Below are 19,139 nucleotides of genomic sequence, written 5' to 3' on the forward strand. Positions count from 1 at the left end.
TTGGTATATGTACATTTTCAAATCATTAGGCTAAAATATGCCGATTATAACTTAAATGCATTCTGGCACAGCCTATGAGTTACGACATTAAAATGAGCTAGACTTCGAAAGACCGTTCAACACTGGGCCCGAGACAGTCTGAGTCCTGGGCTGAGGCACTTCACTCACCACTGCTTCTCAGGACACCATGAGGGGAATGGACTGAAGCGTGGGGAAATTTGAACCAGGTGGCCATTCCTGGTACAATTTGGAAATAAATGATCTCTGGGGTTCATATTGGTTAGAAAGTGATTATGAATCTCTGTGTTTCAGACTTTAGTGTTTTTAAAGTAATATACACGTTTGTAATTACCCATCACAGCACAGGGGCATTGGCTGTGTACGCAGGGCTCTCCTGTTCCTCAGCCTTGACACTACACTACTGGAGCAGTTCCTAGGCTGGGCTGGGAGAGCTCATATGACACAGAAGCAGTCACAAACTGAAAGCTCAGAAGATATAGCTGTTTGACTCTCCAGTCAAAGAGGCATAGGTTGATAAACCTGAACGTGTCACATCATACAGTAAGCATAAAACAGTACCACAAACATTTTTTAAAAAAAGGAAGTTTATTGGTCTTTAAATGGCTCAAATTGCAAATAAACCAAATTGGGTAGCGGCATCAGCCTAAGACATGTAATGCATCTTTGTCAGTTGGCTTCATAGCACCTGAGTACCCGGGAGAGGAACGGTCTCAAAGCAAAGTCACACGTTAGTGGTTAGGACCCCTGGTTAAATAAGACTGTGATGAGTCCACAGAGGGACTGCCAGGCCGCAGGGCCAGTGGGACATCGGGAGCTTTAATTCTGCACGTGGCATAGCTGATGAAAAATATGAAATGAAAGAGCATCTCAAACCCTTTTTAAGGACAAATATTTAACATGATAAGCCAGATGAGATATCTAGAGTTGGGTTCCTAAAAAGCCTATTTCTGCTCATTTCATACATACACCTTTTACCTGGAATGCCTGACACACCTCTGACTTGTTGAAATTCAGACTGAGCAAAAGGAGCAGCCTTAGAGTCAACTGTCTTAGCTTCATTCCAAAGAGGGAAAGGATACACGACTGGTTTAACTCCCACAGGCATGCTGGGCAGCAGCCTTGCCCGCTTGGTGCTCGAGAACTTGTCTTCTGCACATGCTCAGATGGACTGCTCGATGTTACTAGGAAGAATGTAGCTACCGTGTCCTTTGTTACGAACACAGACTACAAATTCTCCAAAATAGCTCCCACATCACCCAACTACAACGCCATAAATATAAATGTGGAGACTTGTAAGCACTAACTGTTCTAGAGTAGAAGGCAGTTTTTTTGATAGTTTTTTTCCTGGGCCCGGCTCCAAAGAGACAGAAAAACTCAACACATTCACCACTTGAACAAAGTGGTTTCTGGGGACCAGCATCTTCAAAGGAAAAGGACTCGGAAACACAACTGCTGTGGAATCCTCAGAGTCTAAAATTATCTGCCAAGTAGATGCTGGCTCTTCACTTTATGCTACCTTCTAGCTAATTAAAAAGCATTCAAGTAGCTCCAGAGCCTGCCTCCAGGAGTATGGCACAGCTTGCAGGCCGGGACAGACTCTGAGCTGCGATTTCCTAGACTCCTCCTCCCCCTGCCAAAGGCGACCCCACACAAGAGGTGTGTACTCTCTCTCACCGGGAAACACGGGCGAGGACACACCCAGGTCCATGTAATCGGGTAGTTTTCAGTTTCTGAATTAAGGCATATTCAAACTTTTCCATGTACAAGTTTACACCCCTTTTCTCTGTTAATTGCCAGGTAAACAATGCAGGCTCACAGATGAATTACTCTTGTTTTCACTATATGCAACAATCATGCCAGCAACTTTTTCTTCTATATTTTGCATAACAATGGTCAACAAAAAAGTGGTAACAGTTTTAACTATCATGTTCACAATTCTCATTTTTTCAAGGCAGTAGAAGACCAAGACATTTTCAAATGATATAAAATCGAAGCTTTTTCATAACCCGGAGGAAGCACCTTCTCCCACCCTCCCAAGCCCTCACCTGCGGCAGTCCAGAGGAGGACCGGCCGGGACACGCGCTCAAGTGACGTCCAGGACATGACAATGGGGTGAGTAGGAGGAAGGCTGAACACTGCTTCTTGGTGAAGCCACATTAATTTCTTTCTAAGTGAATTTGGCTTTCAAGTGAAGTTCCAATTCATGCTTTTTAGTGATACATAACAATTTCCAAAATGTTAAAGTAATTTCAGTCAATTGAGCCTTCAATGGCAATGCTTATAAATTATATTTATTAGTATGGTCAAGATAAGAAAGGAGTTGGGCTGTGATTATAAAATGCAGCATCTTTCTCTGATTCTCTTGGCTAAACTTTTTCTCTTCTTTTTCCCATTCTTTTCTTTGCTGTCTTCCATTTTTCTGGCTCGAATTTCCCTCATTAAGTCAAAAAACACCTAGAGAGAAGAAAACATAAGAAATGAAGCACATGGGTTGAGATGGGTGTGGGAGCATTTCTGAACTCCACGAGGATTCATGGGGGGCTGGAGAGGGTACAGGGGTCAGGCACGAGGCCCAGCAGCACCATGAATCATGGGCCCAACCCGACCATCCCAAGGGCCCCGCTGCCCCCAACAGCCCTGGTTACTGTGCCACCCCTGCACCCCCATCCCAGAGAATCAATTCTGAGAGTGTCTGTTTGGGGAAGAACAGGGAGAGGAGACAAAGTCTGCTTCTCTTAAGTCTACCGGGAAAACTGAAAAGGTTTCTGAATAGCTCTTTATGCTAAAAATATTCACATGACATAACCTGATTTTTCCATCTCTATTTTCAAGATAAAATTTTAAGTTACAAGGGACAAATGTTACATAAAAGTGATTTATAATATTATCAAGTGATATTTTACAATGACTGATGTTTAATGAAAATGACATTTCATAACTTGCATTTTCTTCAGTTTTTTCATTTTAAGGAACAATGAAGAAAATGCGTACTTCATTTTAATACCAATTTCACTGAGAAGTTATGCATTCCTGTCTGATGTCTACAAAGTAGCAAATGAGATTAAAATCAGCATAATAATCTGGAAGTATTAGTGGGAAGTTCAGAAGTTAAATACCAGAAGGGAAGGAGGATTCTAAGAGCTGGTGACTCTGTGGTGGGGGGTAGGCCTGGACCCCAGGAGAGCCCCAGCTCATGTGGGAAGGAGCCCCGCAGGCAGGCATGACCCTCACCTCAAAACATCAAAGCCAGATCCAAATGAACAAAGTATCACTAATAAATGTTTACACACAGAGAAAGATGAAAATTCACACTGTAGGGGCTGGAGTGACAGCATGGTGGGGAGGGCCTTGCATATGGCCAACCTGGGTTTGATCCCCGATTCCTCATATGGTCCCCCGAGCACCGCCAGGAGTAATTCCTGAGTACAGAGCCAGGAGTAACCCTTGAGCATCTCCAGGTGTGGCCCAAAAAGCACCCCCCAACAAAAATTAATTTAAAAAAATTCACACTGTGTACATATACAATTTGTGTATAGGGTAAATGGGTAAACAACTTTACGGTCTGTACTGCCTTCTGGATTTGAAAAAGTTCAGAGTAGTACTCGTAGAATGCAAAACCTCAGTTTAAGGCAAGAACTCCACACACAAGAACACTGTGAGCATGTACACTACCCATGACTGATGACTTCCCACACAAGCACAGGGCACACCACAGGCGCTGACAGGAAAGCAGGGTGCAGAGGGCGAAGGCATGGCACCCCCATGGCTGCGAGCAGGAGACTAGAAATGGCTAACCGAACATCAGCACATGCCTTATTCTCGGCACACAGGGACCAGGGCAGATGCAAGGGGGGAGGCAATTCTGAAACACACTAGGGAGCAGCCAGTGTCAAAGTGAACCCCACTCGTGGGAATATGCCTTTGACTGGCAGTCGAGAGGCTTCCCACCCCCAGACCTGAGCAGAGACGGTCCACCTCCACCGTGACTGTGCAAGGCTAAGGTTTGTATTCACTGCACAAAGTAACTAACTAGTCCTGTACCTGTACCTGCACTCTGTGCTTTTGAAATATTACATATGTGGTTGGCAAAAAATTCAAATATAGAAATCCGAAAGGGCATCTGCCGTGGGGGGAAAAAAAGCATATGCTTATGACTTAGTTCTCATACATAATCTTCTGATGCTGACATACATGTGTGTGTTAAAGCAAAGGTGACAGCAAACTCCACTACTTGGCGCTGCTCACTGTCCCTGGCCCAGTTGGCCTGTCTGTGTTCCTCTTCCTCCTGTGCCAGGGACCTAGGCCATGGCCCACATAGGCAAGGCAAGGGCTTTACCATGAGCTACACCCTGGCTAGACCTTCGACTTTCTCTGTGTCTTCTTCTAGCTTCAGGAACTTGGTCACAATAGTGTCAATGTTTATGGATGAAATATAGTTACTGCACCTCTACTCCACCTAAGTGCCCCCCATCTCCCCACCACCTATCCTAAGCCCCTCTAGCCCGACTTCACCGGCCCCCCCCTTCCCTGCTGATATCTGGCCTGAGCTGTCCCACTACAGTGCAGAAAAGTTGAGCTTGTTACCGGGCACCTGGACATCTCTAGTCTCCTCCTTCCATGACAAATGCTGCACCTGTCCCTGAACATTATGCTCACTGAATGTGTGGATGGAGGATTTTATTTGTGGAATGGGTTCTTGGACCTTGAAGTTTCTGGGTAAAATTTTATTATTATTATTGTGAATAAATAAATTGTTCTCAGCTGACCCTGGTTCGATTCCTCCGCCCCTCTTGGAGAGCCCAGCAAGCTACCAAGAGTATCTCACCTGCACAGCAAAGCCTGGCAAGCTCCCCGTGATGTATTCGATATGCCAACAAACAGTAACAACAAGTCTCACAATTTGTGTGTGACATTACTGGTGCCTGCTCGAGCAAATCGATGAACAACGGGAGGACAGTGCTACAGTGCATTATTATTGTGACTCAGTGGTGTTCGGGGGGTACTCCTGGCTCGCTGCTTGGGGAGGACACTCCAGGTGGTACTCGGGGAACAGTGTGACCCTGGGGCTGAGCCCAGGGCTGCCACCAGCAAAGCCTGCGCTCTGGGCTCTCCTCCTGATCCCGGGCAGCTGAAGCACCCTCCACAGCGACAATGTTATCCAGGACTAGCTGAAAAATGCCATCGAAAAACTGCTCTTTCCTGGGGGCGGGAGTGCTGATAGCACAGTGAATAGGGCATCTGTCTTGCACATGGACAACTAGGGTTCAATCCCTGGTACCCCAAGTGGTCTCTCAAATACCTCCAGGAGTGAATCCTGAGTGCAGAGCCAGGAGTGAGCCCTGAGCATTGCTAGGTGTGACCCCAAACAAAAACAACAATAAAACAACAAAACAATTGCTCTTTTTTTTTATAGGTTAGAATTTTCTTTTTTTTTTTCTTTTATGAAAAAACATTCTTGAATTTTCTTTCTTGGTCTGCTGGCTGGGGTGCAGGCTGCAGTGGTCGGGGATGTCAGGCACCGCTGAGGGTCCTGGTTTCCGTACCTCAGGCCAGAGCTGCTCCCATGTGACTGACCTAGTGAAACTCTGTTGATGCTGGTTCTCACGTCTGACAAGCCACGGTGCTCAGGGCCCAGGGCTACCCTGGTCAGCAAAGGAGGCCATAGCTGTGTACACAGGCTGCTGTTCCCCAGCCACAGATGGGGCCCTCTTAGGAGGACACAGCACCAATGCATCACTGGAAACCAGATGCACGAGCCTTCCAACCCATCTCCTGAGACACTTGGGTGCTATCTGCATGACGCTAGGAGACCCACTGGGCACAGGCAGTCTGGCACCCAAGGGGGTTGGGAAATGAGGCCTCACCCGGTGGGGCAGCCAGTCCTACATGCCCACCCTCAGGGCCCTTCAACATCTCAGGGTCTGTCTTTGGGGCCTGGGCTGCCCAGAAGCACCTGGGACAGCTGGTGGTGGGAAGGGAGGGAGGGTAGGGCACTTGGGGTGCTTCCACACAGGCAGGGGAGCTGGAGCCTTGGGCTAGGGCTGCCCTCACTTCCCCAGCATGCCCTCAGGGCACGGGGAGCCAGGCCTTGGGCTGAACCATCAGGGCTTAGCATCAGCAGTCGCAGACGCCAATAATCAAAGGGCACCTGTTCCCACCTCCACCCACAGGCAACCGAGCTGTGCTGTCTCCCGTGCAGCGGCTCTCAGGAGCCCAGGCCCAAGGAAAGGCCCTGGCTGCTCTGTGCTGGGCACTTGGGGCAGAGTGGCAACAAGGACACCTCTGCAGATGTGCACAGAACACTGAGCTGAGAAGCAAAGCAAGCTGGCTGTCCTGTCGGACACGCGGCAGAGCAACGAGAAGCACCTTTACCTTGTCGACGTTAGCGCGCGTCTTGGCAGATGTCTCCACGTAGTTCACGTTCCACTGGTCCGCCCGGCTCTTCGCCTCCTCCACAGACACCTGCCTTTTATCTTCTAAATCAGATTTGTTACCCACCAGCAGAAATGGAACATTCTCATCTTCTTTTACTCTTAAAATCTGCTCCCTGGATTAAAAAAAGAGAAATATAACATGCTTTTATTAATAGTAATATGAGAAACTACCAAATATTGAACAACAGCATTTGCCCATGCTTCTCCTCAGTGACACGGAGCTCACTTGCATACCCGCCGCAGGAAGCAAGAAACCTCCTTATGCTCTCGACACCTGTCACCTCACTTACAGAGCCACATCGCTGATGGAAGGAAACACATCACAGACGAGTATAAGCCAGCCAACAGAGGTATGAAAGAGTCTAATGCTCTTTAGAAAAATAAATATTTTTATGTTGAAAAAACTTCAGATCTGCAGGAAAATTGTGAAGACAGTAGTGGGTCTGGGTATAAGCTACTATTCTGTTGTTAAAGGTACAGCCTCCCATTGCTTCTGCTGCTGTCAACCTCACACTGTGCTCCAGTTATCACACGAAACATGAATATGGCATTATTAGCTAAGTGTAACCTTGTCCTGATGGTCTATTCTTACCTAACATCCTTTCCTGTTCTAGAGCCCCACTCAGAAAACAGGGTGTATCAACTAATTACCATCTCCCCTTTGACTACAATCGCCTGGGCCTATTTCCAGACTGCCCTGGTGCTGACAGCTCTGCCAGTTCTGTGCGGTTCCAGCCAGGCCACTGGTAGAATGGCGAACCTCTCACCGAGGATTTCCCCAATGCAAGCAGGCCATGGACTTCAGGAGGATGCCCTTAGAGGCACAAAATGTCATTCTTAAACTGCAGTAAGTGTCCAATAAATGCTTTTAAAATCTTACAGTCTCAATATTTAAATTACGAATCATGATGAGTCTCTAAGTATCTGTATTGGGGCCAAGAACTATCTGGAAGTCAGACCTTGAGTAGAAATAAATTACCTCTAAATTTGCGTTTGGAGAACTATAGACTGTGAAAGTTTCATGTGTCTGAGTCGTGTCCTGTTTGTAGTAAAATGGGACTTGAAGACTTGTGCGTGGAACATGTGAATGTTCAGTAAATGTGAACTGGTACTATTAGATTACTGGAGAAAAATGTTTCCTTACGAAAAGCAACAGAAAAAAGAAATTGCCAGACTTAGGTATACTGTTTTACTATCCTGAACTCAAGTATTTCAGATGAAAAAGGGAAAATCAAAGACTGTGCTAGGATTGTTACAAGTTAGCAAAGTGTACCTGATTTGACCAGGATCTTACCATGATGTCTGCATTCTCCATCTTCCCCACCTTGTCTTCTCAGACAGTGTGTCCTGAGTCCCACCTCTGTAGCACCTAGCTCTGGACTCATGTTTACAACATGGGGGCAACACTTCATTTTTTAAATCATGTATTATCACATTCAAATCTCACCCAAATCCCATTAGTACTGTCTTCACCCCAGAGGTGAGATGAAGGTCTGCAGTGTCACAGCTGAGAACCAAGGTTGGACTCTGAGAAACCTGACTCCATGGCACAAACACAGAACGTGCCGTGGGCTTCCCCGTAACAGAACCTGTATCTCTGCAATCACAGCCTTTCTGGGCAGGCGCCCTGTGCTTGGGACTTCTCCGGCGTGGAGTGAGCACGGAGCTGTCCACCGGACACTGGCGAGGGTTCTGGACATAGGGCAAAGCACATATGGCAGAGGGAAACTGCCATTAGACTGACCATTCCCGTGCAGGAACACAGGCTAAAGACAGGAGGGAGGAAAGGGGTGATCGTGATGGATAAGGAAACCTTCACCCTTCTGGAAAATGCTTCCAATGGTTTCTGTTGAGGGTTAGTTAGAATTGATACTAATGCCTTGTATTAAAATGCGTTTAATACATAAAAATACACCTGAGGGAATAGGGATCTATTAAAAAAATTCTATCAAATCACTGTGAGATAGTTACAAAGCTTTCATGACTGAGTTTCAGTCATACAATGATCGAACACTGTCCGTCCACCAATATACATTCTCCACCACCAATGTCCCCAGTATCCCTGCTGACCCCTACCACAGTCCACCCCCTGCCTCTGTGGCAGACACATTTTTCCTTACTCTTGCAATACAGATACTGAGAGGCCATCTGTTTGGTCCTTTATCTACCTTCAGCACACATCTCCCATCACGAGAGATCCCTCCAACTATCACTGACTTAAGCGATCACTTTTCTATTTCAGCTGCCTTCTCCTCCAGCTCATGAGGCAGGCTTCCAACCATGGAGTGATCTTCCTGGCCCTGTCTCTACTGTACTTGGGCATCAGTCTCATATTATGTTATTTTATATTCCACAAATGAGTGCAGTCATTCTGTCTGTCCCTCTCTTTCTGACTCATTTCATTTAGCATGATACTCTCCATGTCCATTCACCTGTATGCAAATTCCATGACTTCATCTCTTCTAATAGCTGCATAGTATTTCATTGTGTAGATGTGCCAAAGTTTCTTTAACCAGTCATCTGTACTCGGGCACTCAGGTTTTTTTTCCCCCCCCCCCAGATTCCGGCTATTGTGAACAGTGCTGCAATAAACAGAAGAGCAGGTGTCATTTCTACTGTGCTTTTTTGCAACCCCGAGACATACTCCCGGGCCAGAGCAATAGCACAGTGGGTAAGGCACTTGCCTTGCATGTGGCTGATCTGGGTTCAATTCCTCCGCCCATCTCGGAGAGCCCAGCAAACTACCGAGAGTATTCTGCCCGCACGGCAAAGCCTGGCAAGCAACCCGTGATGTATTTGATATGGCAAACACAATAGCAAAAAGTCTCACAATGAAGATGTTACTGGTGCCCTCTTGAGCAAATCGATGAACAATGGGAGGACAGTGACAGTGACAGATATTCCCATAAGTGATATTGCTGGGTCAAATGGGAGCTCAGTTTATAGTTTTTTGAGGAATGTCCATATTGGTTTCCAAAAAGACTAGACCAGTTGGCATTCCCACCAACAATGAATGAGAGTACCTTTCTCCCAACATCTGTACCAGCCAGGTTGTTCTTGTTCTTTTTGATGTGTGTTAGTTTCTGTGGTGTAAAATGATAGCTCATTATTGTTTTGATTTGTTGTTTTGCATCTACTTGATAATTAGCAATGTGGAGCATTTCTTCATGTGCCTTTTGGCCATTTGTATTTCTTTTTTTAGGAAGTTTCTGCTTATTTCTTGCATTTTTTTTTTTGATGGAGTTGGAGGCTTGTTTTCTTTTTTCTTTTTGTAAAGTTCTACTAGTATCTTGCATATCCTGGATAACCCCGTATCTGATGGGTACTGGGTAAATAATTTTTCACCATTCTATGGGCTCTCTTTGTATTTTAGTCACTGTTTCTTTTGAGGTGCAGAAACTTCTTAGTTTAACATAGTTCCATTTGTTTATGTTTGTTTTCATTTGCTTGGTCAGTAGTGTCTTATCTTTAAAGATGCCTTTAGCTTCAATGTCATGGAGGGTTCTGCCTACATTTTCCTCCATGTACCTTATGGATTCAGGTCTGATACTGAGATCTTTAATCCGTTTTGATATGACTTTTGTGCTTGGCATTAGATAGTGGTCTGAGTTCATTTTTTTGCATGTTGCTGTCCAGTTTGCCTGGCACCACTTGTTGAAGAGGCTTTCTTTGCTCCACCTCACATTTCTTGCGTCTTTATCAAAGATTAAGCAATCAAAAACTTGAGAATCTTTGTCAGAATATTCAACTGTATTCCACTGGTTTGTGGGTCTCTTTCTATTACTGCTTTGTAGTACAGTTTGATGTTGGAGAAGGTGACGCCACCCCTTTCTTTTTTCCTAAGAATTGTTTTAGTTATTTGTGGGGATTTATTGTTCTATATAAACTTCAGGAGTGTTTTTATTTATTACTTTGAAAAATGTCATGTGAAGTCTCTGGGCATGGCATTATCTGGGTCAGTGCTGGGAACAGTGCTAGTCAGTGCAGGAAGCAGAGGGGACGGCATCATGTCACGACAGCTTCAGTCACCAGCGGTTGAGTAGATATCTGACCAGACTCAATGCTTAAAGGAAGTCCTCTGCACCTGGACTGTCAGCTATCCTGATCTGAATAGACTATGGACACCCACAGACACCTCCATCCTTCATGACCTGAACTCACTTTAAATACTCCTCAAGTCAAAATGAAAAAAAAAAAAAAGAGGCCGGCAAGCTACCGAGAGTATCCCACCCGCATGGCAGAGCCTGGCAAGCTCCCAGTGGCATATTTGATATGCCAAAAACAGTTACAACAAATCTCACAATGGAGACATTACTGGTGCTCGCTCGAGCAACTCGATGAACAACGGGAGGACAGTGCTACAGTGCTACAAATCAAAATGTCCCTAGATTTATGGTGTCTATGTGCCAATGTTGAATTGTGACATCTGTAGTGATGGAAGGTTCTTTACCATTCACATGGGCCCTTTTGGGAAGCGCGGCAACACTCACCACCACGGCAAGGAAATTAAGATTCTCTCTGAATTCTCTATGAATTATGACCCATTACAATCGCATTCCAGTGCAGAGAACAACAAATCTGCAGCTACTTTTAAAACCAGTTCCTTCACCCAGAATAGCTGAGATAAGTACCATGACTTGGAAGACAGCAGCACATGCTGGGGAAAAAGGCAGCTCAGATAGAGAAGGGAAGACCAAGTAAAGGATGTTTGGAGGATTCGCTCGGGATGCGAGATGTGTGCTGAAAGTAGACTATAGACCAAACACGATGGCCACTCGATATCTCTACTGCAAACCACAACACCCTAAAGGAAAGAGAGACCAAAAGGGAATGTCCTGTCACAGAGGCAGGGTGGGATGGGGGTGGGGTGGGGAGTTGGGAGGGCTACTGGGATTACTGGTGGTAGAGAATGGGCACTGGTGGAGGGATATGTACTTGATCATTGTATAACTGAAACCCAAGCATGAAAGTTTGTAAGTCTACAACTCTATCTCATGGTGTTTCAGTAATAAAAATAAATAAAAATAAATAAAACCAGTTCCTTTTTGATCAACAACTTAAACAAAGGTTTGTCACCTGGTCTTACTAAGTTCCAGGAAGGTGAGACTGACTCCGGTATTGGTGACTTCAGCACCTCTGCTCACACATATATAAAGACACGAGTTTAATGAATAAATACCTAGTGAGGTTCTTCTGGAAGAACCATACTGAGGCTGCAGTATGAGTACTACCATCGGGAAAGGGCCACAGGAACTGAACTAGTGGGTTCAGAAGCACAGAGACAATATTCTAGAGTCGGTCAGTATCTGTCAGCTACTGTGTGGATGGCAGAGAAAGTCCAGGCCAGGCCTCCAGCTGTCATGGGCATTTCCTGTCACGTGATGATGCCTTAAGCGGAGCTTTTGAGAGTATCACACAATTTTAGAATAGAAATGAATCTTTACAAACTGATTCACCCTCTCCATTTTTGACGTGAGATGCAAAAAAAGGTAACACAAGTTTTCTAACTATCAAATATAAACTAAGTTCCACTGTCTGTTAAACGAGACAGCTAAGAGACTCGTCCACTTCTTTGTTTTGGGGCCACACCCGGTCATATTCACTCCTGGTGGTGCTCAGGGGACCATATGGGATAGATTCTAGGTTGGTTGTGTGTAGGGCAATCACCATACTCACTGTACTATATGGCTCTGGCCCCAAGAAGGGTCCAGTTTGAAGAGTTTGACATTAAAGAGGAAAACACATACTCAAATTCTAGAGTACAGCTTCTGGAGCTGTGTGTGAACACGGACAGGGAGACAGAGGAGGCACAGACAGGGGGACACAGCTGCATCACCACTAGCCGGCCAGGCCAGCTGAGAGGTCTCCCGGCTGTTGATGAGTCACCAGGGCTAGGGTTCCGGGAAGGGAGGTGGAAGGGGAGAGTGACAAACGGGTCACCTATTTTCTGCACAGCAACAGTCCAAGATTCTCTCTACCTGTCTAAAAATAACCCCTTGAGATATAGCTTTGGCTTTGGCGATTATGGTCACAAAATCAAGCCCATTATTAATAATTATTACAAAATGAAATGTAGTAAGCACTCAAAATTTGCTGTATTAAAAGTAAGCACTGACTAAAAAGTTTTTGGTTCACATCTGGTGGTGCTCAGGGCTCACTCCTGGCAGTGCTGCTCCTGGTGGGGCTTGATACGTGATGCCAGGGCTCAAACCAGGGCTGGCTGCGCCCAAGGCAACTGCACTGCCCACTGCACTATCTCACCAGCCCCTGACAAAACTTTCACCGTGTCTCCCACGAATAAAGTCATCAGGGTCTGCCACCCTTAGTACTCTTCACACATAAAACTTACTCTTCACAGAGACCAATAAACCTAATTCTGCAAATAAATCTATATTCTAAAACTTTCTCAATGACATATGTTTTTGCAAAGACCGTTCTTCTAGAATCCTTTCAGTTCTTGAGCCTTCTGAGTGCACATGAAAAGGACTACTTTAAATCAATTCATTTTCCCCTTGGGCACATGAGCCTGCAGGCCTAGTGTGCATTCTACCTCTTACCCACACACCTGGTCTCCTCCAGGTTCCCTTCTGCTCATCCCCCTTGTTGCTCATGCCTTCCCTTGGGTGGCTGGGTTTATCTGTTTCAGTTGTTCACTCATTTATCCTCCCCGTGCCCCCATTTGCCTCCTGATGCTGTGACTGGCTTGCAGTGGTTGCTGGGCTGCTGGCAGAACAGTGATCGCAGGATGCGTGCATGCATGTGGGGATGGACCTTGTAATCAGATGCAGGCGGGAAGGTGTGCTGAGCCTGTGCTCCTGCGCTGTGCCCTGCAGGGCCTCCGATCAAGGCACCCTCCTCTGCTAGGTTCCTGGGTTCAGGAGGGCCGGAAGCTTTTCTCCCATCACGGCACCCTCCTCTGCTCAGGTTCCTGGGCTCAGGAGGGCTGGCGGCCTCTCTCCCATCATGGGCATCAGGATGGCCCACGGCTTCTCTCCCTCTGTCCCCTCTGACACTGTGACCAAGTTTCCTCTGTTATCACAGACTCAATCACGGTTTCAAGTTTTATTCAACTAACTTGTGTGACTCTTCAAAAAGGAATACATTAAAAAAAAAAGAAAGCCTGGGATAGAGGCAGGCTGTGGGTGGAGGGAAATGAGGCCGTGGGTGGAGGGAAGTGGAACCTGGTAAAGGGAGTATCATGCTGGAGTATCATGTGCCTGAAATCAGTCATGAATAACACTGTAAACCACGGTGCCTCAATAAACACTTAAAAAAAAAAAACTAAACATAAAGTAACAAAATAGGAGACTAACACCCAAGAGTGGCTGAGATTAGTACCAGGAATTTTACTCCATGGCTTGGAGGCCAACCACACATGCTAGGGGAAAAGGCAGCTCAGATAGAGAAGGGAGCACTTGGGAAGATCCTCCCAGGATGGGAGAAGCATGCTGAAAGTAGACTATAGACCAAACATGATTGTCACCCATTGCCTCTTTTGCAAACCACAATACCCAATAAGAGAGAGAGAGAGCAAAAGGGAATGCCCTGCCAGAGGCAGGGGGGGATGGGGGGGATGGGGGGTGAGAGGGATACTGGGATCCGTGGTGGTGGGAAATGGGCACTGGTGGAGGGATGGGTATTTGATCATTGTATAATTGAAACCCAAGCACAAAAATGTGTAAGTCTGTAACTGTACCTCATGATGTCTCACTATTAAAAATTTAAAAAGAAAAAACCTGGAGTATGGTGCTGCCAGCAGGTCAACCGGTACCTGTCAGGGCGAGTGCATCAGCAGCCTAATGGTGCCTTCAGACTTCCTGACACCCTAAAATTGCTGCTGTGCTTCTGGCCAGAACCCAACAACTTGGGGCCAAGTTTACCAAGATATTAATGACCAAATTTAGGTATGTGGGAGCTACACCCACAAACTACCTCTGGCTCTGCTATACAAGCTCATTTATTGGCCTTATTTCAAAGACCCATAAATCTCAAAAAAGGTCAAAAGCTGCAGTTAGGGCTGGTGGTGTGGTGCATTGTGGATGAGTGGGCACGCCCTGCAGGGCATATATCAATAGTTTATTTCTCTGGAAAAGATGGAAACAAGAGTCATGATCCAGAGACACACAAAAGAATCTCCGAACCAAGCAGCTTGCTGCAGAGATGCTTCTGCTTTAAGCCAGGCCGACTTCACCGGGGTGCCTCAGATGGGGGGCAGGCATCATCCCTCCACCTGCCCACTAAAAACCCCGGCAGCTGCCAACTTCCAGAACCCAATGAGAAGTGCAGGCACGTGGGTTCAGTGATGGCAAACTCCAGGCCTTCAGGGATAAGGGATGGGCCAGTCCCTCTCATCCCCATCTCCCCGGGACCTGGAGGTCATGCTCACAAACTGCCTCAGGCTGCTATGTAAACTCCTTAATGGCCATGATCCAGAAGACATACAAGAGAATCTCCAAATTGAGCCTAACCATCTAAAATTTTAGAATTCCATGAAAGCGGCCCTGACATCTTATACTATTCAAAAGAGAGTATGTGGGAGACTGTCTGCCTAGAGGCAGGGGGAGGGGTGGAATGGAGGAGATACTAGGGACATTGGTGTTGGAAGATGTGCACTGGTGGAGGGTTTGGTGTTCTATAATTGTATGACTAAAACCTAAACAGGAAAGCTTTGTCACTGTATCTCATGGTGATTAAAAAATAACAATAATAAAAAATTGTAAAAGACCAAAACCAAATCATTTGTTTATAGGCAAATTTCATGACTTCGTTTCTCCTAAGAGCTGTGTAGTATTCCACTATGTAGATGTACCATAGTTACTTTATCCGTGTCTTTTCTCAGCACTCAGGTTGTTTCCAGATTCTGGGTACTGTGAATAGTGCTGCAATGAACATAGGAGTACAGATGGTGTTTTTGCTGTGTTTTTTTGGGCCCCTGGGGTATAGCCCCGTAAGTGGTATTGCTGGGTCAAATGGGAGCTCAATTTCTAGTTTTTTGAGGAATGTCCACATTGTTTTGCAAAAAGGTGGACCCAGTAATCATTCCCACCAGCAGTGAATTAGAGTCCCTTTCTCCCTACATCCATGCCTATAAATGGAAGAACATGGAGAGTATCATACTGAGTAAAATGAGTCAGAAGGAGAGGGGGAGATATAGAATGACTGCATTCATTTGTGGGATATAAAATATATATATATATACATACATACATACATTAGAAGACTAATATCCAATACCAGGGAAAACAGGGGTAGGAGGACTGGTCAGTGGTTGGAATCAATCACAAGTGTGTGTGGGCAGAGGATATGTAATATAGAGAAGGGTCCAGTATGACAATAATATTTGGAAATGATCACTCTGGACAAGAACTGACTGTGTGTTAAAAGTAGGTAAAGGGACATAAATAATAACCTTTCAGTATCTGTACTGCAAACCATAATGCCCCAAAAGAGAGAGAATGTACAAGAGAGAGAGAAATGAGAGAAACAGAGGGGGGTGGTGGGAGAGAAGCAGAAAGGGAGAGAGATGGAGAGGAGGAAAGAGAGACAGAAGAAATGTGTTGGACGCAGATGCAGGTGGAGATGATGGGGAAGGGGGGTGATGGGAGGGAACCTGGGGACACTGGTGGTGGGAAATGTACACTGGTGAAGGGACGGGTGTTGGAACACTGTATGACTGAAACCTAATCATGAACAGCTTTGTAAGGGTCTCACAGTGATTCAATTAAAAAAATCATAAAAAAAAAGGTAAAAAACAACAACAACAAAAAACAGAAAGAGTGCATTACATGGACTTTTTATCTCAGACAGGTGGCTGGCCAACACGTGCTCTGCATGTGGGAGAGTTTTGACCCCAGCACTGCATGGTCCCCTGAGCAACACCAGGAGTGAAATCTGAGCACTGAGATGGGAGTGGTCCCCAACAAAAACAAAAACAACACATAGTTAAAGTATTTACGTGATGATTCAATGGCTAATTCATACCATATTTCTCTTAAGTATACAGAAAATCCTTTCACCAAAACCTCCCCACCCAAACCAAATGAACGATGACAGATTTTTATTATATACACAGTAAAGACAGGGGCCAGGGAGCTGGACCAAAGAGCTGAGAGAAGACTCACTGTTCCATGTGCCAGGGCCAGGCTCAGGCCTGGTGCTACGTGGCTCTGAGCACCATGGGGAGTAGACTGGGAGCACTGTGGGGCGGAGAGCCTCACGGGGAGTAGCCCGGGAGCACTTCTGGGCTCTGAGCCCTACTGGGAGTAGCTCCTGAGCACTGCTGGGCTCTGAGCCCCACAGGAAGTAGTCCCTGCTGGGTGTGGTCCCCAAACCAAATAAACAGGCAAATAAGGCAGCTGCTAAACATACTTTTAAAGATTAGATAACACAACCTGACTTGCCAAGCTATATTGTTATTTCTTCTCAAATTGCTGCTCACACTGTGGCCTCAGGGCTCTGTGGTACAAGCATGGCCATGTGCCTACTGAGGGTGATACAGAAAACCCGGTGACAACACAGAGAGATTCGCAATGTGGGTCAGAGCTTCATGATGGGGCTCTGGGGCTTTATGGCAGTGGTCCTACTTGGTAGGGAAAGGCCTCAGGGATGTGAAAAGTGGCTCTGGGCCGAGGGGTCAGCAGCGGAGAACAGTGCTCTTTAGCTGTGGCCAGGTCACTGCAAGGGAATGAGGGGACCGCACAGTGGATCAAGTCTCAGCCTGACGTCAGAGAGGGGGTGAACACAATCACAGAGAGAAACAGACAGACAGAGGGAGCAGCCCACACAGACAGCTGTTTCCAGGAAAGCACATCAGTCAATGTGTGGAGTGCCAACATCACTCCCTGTGTACCTGAAGTCAGCCGTGGCTGCAAACGATTCCATTTCTGTGATGGAGAAGACGCAGAGGAAGCCCTCCCCGCTCCGGAAGTAGTTGTCTCTGATGGCAGCATAGTCCTCCTGCCCTGCTGTGTCCAGGATGTCAATCTGCACCTCCTCCCCGTCCAACACCACCTTCTTCCGGTAGCTGTCGGCCTTGGTAGGCTCATAGTCCTCCACGAACTAGGAGAGAGGGAGCGACAGCACATCTGCCTCAAGTCACAGCTTTCAATGCTTAAAAGACAGTCCCACAAAACTGCCAAAACAGCCAGAGAACCCCACAGCAGAGATGGCTGGGAAGACACTAGTTTGAATTTTCTTCCTGGACAATCTGGTGACTTCCTCACCTGCAACAAGTTGGGGCTGAGCTATCAGCTTCAGACTATTCACTGCTTGGAAGCTTCTCGCTTTCCTTCCTGGAAACATTCCAGTGTGCCTTGACTATTTTGTTTAATAATTCATTTCTGTGTGACTCTAAATGCAAAACCTTATACCCAACATTTACTGTGGAAATAAATATCATTTATTATCTATTTCACGTGGTGTCCAGGATCACTGCAAGGCTACTTTCTGTTCTACAGCAAGTCTTGTCCTTCATCCAGTCAATACTCAGATTAGCATCAGTAGCTGAAAAACCTTTCTTTTTGGGGGGGGGGAGCTACACCCACCTGCCAGTGCTCAGGGACCACCTGGGGAGTCAGGGATAGAACTTAGGTTTGTTGCGTGACTATTGTTCAGCCTATCAAATCTTTTCTTTCTCCAAAATGACTCAAATCCATATTATGACTTATATTAGGGATTCTCATTTTTTTTTCTCTTGTGACTCTTTTCTACCTGAGAAATGCAAGTGGATGAAAGCTGTCAGGAACATCTGATTCATTAGGAGATGGGTTCTGAATTAATTCCTGGTCATTAAGAAATCAGAAGCCTTTTCCTATTGCCAAATTTTTCTTGACCTCCACGTTCAATGACCCAGTAACCGCCATCCACAGTTTAAGAAGCTGAGGCTTACACTACTTGTAGGATGTCACATTCTAGACTTTAAAATTTTCCCCCAATCTTCTAATTAGTGTGTATTGGTTTGGGACCCTTCTGGCAGTGCTTAGGGGATCATGTTGGTGCTGGGGGTCAAACTGGTTCTGCCACATGCACGGTGAGTGCCTAACATTTGTACTATCTCCAACCCCAACTTCTGATACTTTTAAATAGGACAACTGAATAGTTTACATTTCTGCTTCCATCAACCTTGGTAAACTTGCCCTGTGTCCTTGTTAGCGGATGAGTTCTATATACACTCCTGTGGTTTCTTTTTTTTTTTTTGAAACAAATAGATTTTATTTGGAGGATTTTTGGAGAGGGAGAGAAAGGGATAAGCAGATAAGCGGGGGAATGGAGAGTAACAGAGAGAGTAACGCGTCCAGAGAGAATGCGGGCTTCTCCGAGGGTGGAGAGAGCCCCTACACACATCCCAGCATTAGACACGAAAGCATGAAAGTACACATCTCAAGAGGGGAGATGCGGGCACACATGTGCTCGGGCACCACATGTGCTCAGCCACGTGGGCGCAAGCAGCACATGGGCTCGGGCAGCATCTGCGCCTCCTGTGGTTTCTTAATACATACCTTTGTATCATCTGACACTTTCTTACTTATTTGCCCAAAATCTATGATCCTCTACTAGAATCTAATCCCTGAGAGCTGAGATCTTTATTATTCTACTCCTTACTTTACACTTCTGAAACATGGTAGGCACTTAATAAAAAAGTTTTTTTTTTTTTTGCTTTTTTGGGTCACACCTGGCGATGCACAG

The 19,139-nt window shown here is 45.9% G+C and overlaps 1 protein-coding gene across 1 annotated transcript in view; it reads right to left on the minus strand.

Annotated features, from left to right (window-relative positions):
* Positions 1–600: 600 nt before the first annotated feature.
* The window catches only part of RALA (RAS like proto-oncogene A), an 81,171-nt gene continuing 62,632 nt past the window's right edge, over positions 601–19,139 (minus strand). The window contains exons 3-5 of the mRNA XM_056113416.1: positions 17,305–17,513; positions 6,394–6,568; positions 601–2,475 (exon numbers count right to left, since the gene is read on the minus strand). Of these exons, the coding sequence (XP_055969391.1) occupies positions 2,353–2,475; positions 6,394–6,568; positions 17,305–17,513 (507 nt within the window). The 3' untranslated portion in view covers positions 601–2,352. The remainder of the gene's footprint in view (positions 2,476–6,393; positions 6,569–17,304; positions 17,514–19,139) is intronic.

Source organism: Sorex fumeus, unplaced genomic scaffold, assembly GCF_029834395.1.
Source record: "Sorex fumeus unplaced genomic scaffold, SorFum_2.1 ptg000020l, whole genome shotgun sequence".
In the NCBI taxonomy this organism is placed as follows: domain Eukaryota; kingdom Metazoa; phylum Chordata; class Mammalia; order Eulipotyphla; family Soricidae; genus Sorex; species Sorex fumeus.